At 34.6% G+C, this 3,225-nt stretch overlaps 1 protein-coding gene across 1 annotated transcript in view; it reads right to left on the reverse strand.

Annotated features, from left to right (window-relative positions):
* Positions 1–2,329, reverse strand: part of tmem256 (transmembrane protein 256) — a 6,783-nt gene extending 4,454 nt beyond the window's left edge. The window contains exons 1-3 of the mRNA XM_015373779.1: positions 2,207–2,329; positions 1,822–1,859; positions 643–723 (exon numbers count right to left, since the gene is read on the reverse strand). Of these exons, the coding sequence (XP_015229265.1) occupies positions 643–723; positions 1,822–1,859; positions 2,207–2,288 (201 nt within the window). The 5' untranslated portion in view covers positions 2,289–2,329. The remainder of the gene's footprint in view (positions 1–642; positions 724–1,821; positions 1,860–2,206) is intronic.
* Between the last annotated feature and the right edge of the window lie 896 nt (positions 2,330–3,225).

The raw sequence follows: 3,225 nt of genomic DNA on the forward strand, positions 1-3,225 counted from the left end.
ATTTTATTGGGCTTTGAAAGCGTGTTAATGTGTTTTGAAAAAGGAACTAGATGAAACAAAGCTGGTAAAACCTGAATCAAAGTTTTATCTAATGATGTTCTTTTAAATGTGGCAAAAACTACCTCAGAGGTCAGTTTCCTTTTATTTGATTAAAAAGCACCAACAGACAGATAGACTAGAGCAGTAACATTTTATTAAAACAAAGAAAAAAAAAACCGCTTGACCATTTTCTACTCCAACATACGATTTCTGTTTGACTCACATTACTGCTAAATTCAGATTAAACTGTTTAATTTCCCAGTCAACTTTTAAAGAAAACCACAGCACTCTCCGCCTCATCCACTTCTGATTTCTGCAGCATTTCTGAGTTCAATAAATTGTAAAACAGCTCATCTTTGAAAAAAGACCAACTGGTTCAGTGTTTCTTTAATCCCCACACAACTTCTCACAGATTTCAAGACCCTCTGCTGGATTATTAAGCATGATAAAAAAAAAAGCAGTGATGTAGCTGCTAGAAGCATCCATAGAACATTTAAAAAGATTCAGTATTCAATATGTTTCACCAAACATATGTTTCCTTTCAAGTGTTTAGTTTACAAAAAAATTAGCAACAACAACATTACAGACACCCCCCCTACTCACCACAAGAGGTTTTCCACAGTGTGCAGCACCAAGCAGGGCCAGGCTGTGGTAGAAATGGTATTTATTGGCAGTTTCATACAGCTGAAAACAAAGAAAAGGAAAAAAAAAATGTGATTAACAGTGAGCAAGTAATCTTGGACCACCTTTAAAACTATTAAAACTTTAATAAAATGTTTAAATAGTGCTACTTTTACACAAAAAAATGTATATTTGTTCATAATCAATTTATTTACAGGGTGCAAAGCTGCTTGGAATAGTTATTTAAAGCCGTTACTTTACATCTATGGCTCTCTCGGTTCTTTATTGTTTCTAACAGAATGGATTACAAAACCTCTGTGGCAATTTTCTTTGGAATGATGAAACCAAACTTCAGATGCTTTGCAAAAATACAGAGAGCCGGTTTAGGAGGAAACCAAACCAGCAGAAGGTGATGATCCAAGCTTGCTTTGCAGCCTCTGGAGGGCAGCTTCCAAACATTCAGCTAACATTCTGGACAATGATCAAACATACAGTAAGAGACTCTAAAACAGAAAGGCTATGAACCAGAATTATGATACATTGACCCAAAGTCCAGACATCCAAAGGCACAGGCCTAAACATGGTCTCATGTTGTTAAGAGCAGTGGAGCAAAAATCCCCAGAGAATGTGGAGAAACTTCGGCTTCCTATCATTTAAATCACCAATTGGAGTTTAATAAGAAGTGACAGTGTATAATCTATATAAAATTATCTAGTAATAACAGGGCATTTCATAATTTGAAGCAGCCACCCTTTTGCACTGACACACACAAAATGTATTACTAATATATTAAAAGTTTGATGCAAATCATAAAAAACATAAATACCAGAGCATGCTATTATATCTTGATGAAAAACTAAATTGAAATTGTGCAATCTTTTTGGGCCTTCTGGGCTTCCTTACATAAAAATGAATTAAATGACATAGTGAAAGTTGATGATGTAACACAATTTTACTAAACTTAATCCATTTTCCTCCTGACTGTACAGAAAATAAGCTTAATGTGAAACAATAATAAAGCCTACAGGAAAGAAACCTATAAAAAAAAACTAAAAACTTTATAGTTAGTTCCTACTGAAACACACACACATATGAGTGAATTTACAAAATGCAGAACGTTAAAAGACAATTAAAAAAGTACAGAATGCAATAAATGCATACCGTTATTCGGTAGTCATCGGGGTCTCGGTTTTTGAAACCTAAAATAAAACATAAAGATCAGGAATCAGTTTTAACTTTTATTTTTCACACAGTTGTGGACGTTGAACTATGAAGGCGGGTCACCTTGATTATGAAATATCTTCATTTACATTAATAAATCAAATATTAGTCCTTTTTTCACATGCCGAAATGTTGATCTTTCTAACTTACATTGTTTTCATGTAAGCTTATTTACGTTTTAAAAACAAAGCAAATAGAAATTAGGAAAGATATAAAAAAGCGCGTTTCATGAGTGAAAGCTGGTATGGGGTACTTTAAAAGCGACAGCTCGTGCTGGTTTTTGCTCACGGTAATATAAGATCCCGAGTTAGTTTTATTTCCTTACCATGGGCTCCATACGCCCCTGCTCCCACCGCAGAAGCCCCTGACAGAGCTGCTAACCTTCGGACCAAAACAGACGCCGCCATCTTTTCCTACCAGCGATAAGTGACGGAGGTGCTGCCTTTATGGTCACCTTGAAATTTCTGAAGTCTAAGCCTTTTAATTCTGGGTTTACTGTTTTAGAATTACGGGTGCAGTAAATTAAATTAAAAAATCATCCAATAAATACAAAATTAAGCACTATAATTTCCATTTTGATTTTTTTTTTCATAAATTTTAACAATTTGCTAAAATAATGTATTCTTTACCAAATATATTGTATTAGTAATTAAACGCTCTTGTAACCCGACAACTCGGATTGCCTCTTGAGCCAAAATGTCGATACCGTATTACAGTTTTAGAGCTCACCGTGAATTTTCTTGCCCAGAGTTAGTAGATCTGACACTGACTTTTCATTTGAGAAGCCACTTTGCTACTGTGACAAAATTCGTGCCAACCTTTTAATTTAATCCCTGGTTGCTGGTCATATAGTTTAAAAGCTTTCAAGTGTATTGTATAAGACATGTAAAGAAAAAGAAAATGCTTTAGTTAATGTTTGTGGAAACAACGTTTTAAATATTTACTAAATACTTTAGATTATGAAGGTACAGTATGCAGCTACACAGATGGACAAGATTGTTGGTACCTCAGGTTTAATTAAAAAAAAATAAAAACCCAATGGTCACAGAAAGAACTCGAATCTTATAAATATCTTATTATACATTAAAAGATCTATAAAAATGAACACATGGAAGTCAGACATTTATTTTAACCATGATGCTTGAAGAAATAAATGAATGAAACAGGCCTGGACAAATGTAATAGCACTCCTAGAGAAGACTAAAAGCAATGCGACCAAAGGGATGTCTCCACTAATTAGCATGAAAAGTGTATACAAATCTGGTAATCGGTCAGTGGGCCTACATGTAGGGCTATAGGGTACTACTGGATTGCTGATAGCCCTGTCACTACCCGATCCGTCCC

This window comes from Cyprinodon variegatus, unplaced genomic scaffold (genome assembly GCF_000732505.1).
Source record: "Cyprinodon variegatus isolate N-32 unplaced genomic scaffold, C_variegatus-1.0 Scaffold92, whole genome shotgun sequence".
In the NCBI taxonomy this organism is placed as follows: domain Eukaryota; kingdom Metazoa; phylum Chordata; class Actinopteri; order Cyprinodontiformes; family Cyprinodontidae; genus Cyprinodon; species Cyprinodon variegatus.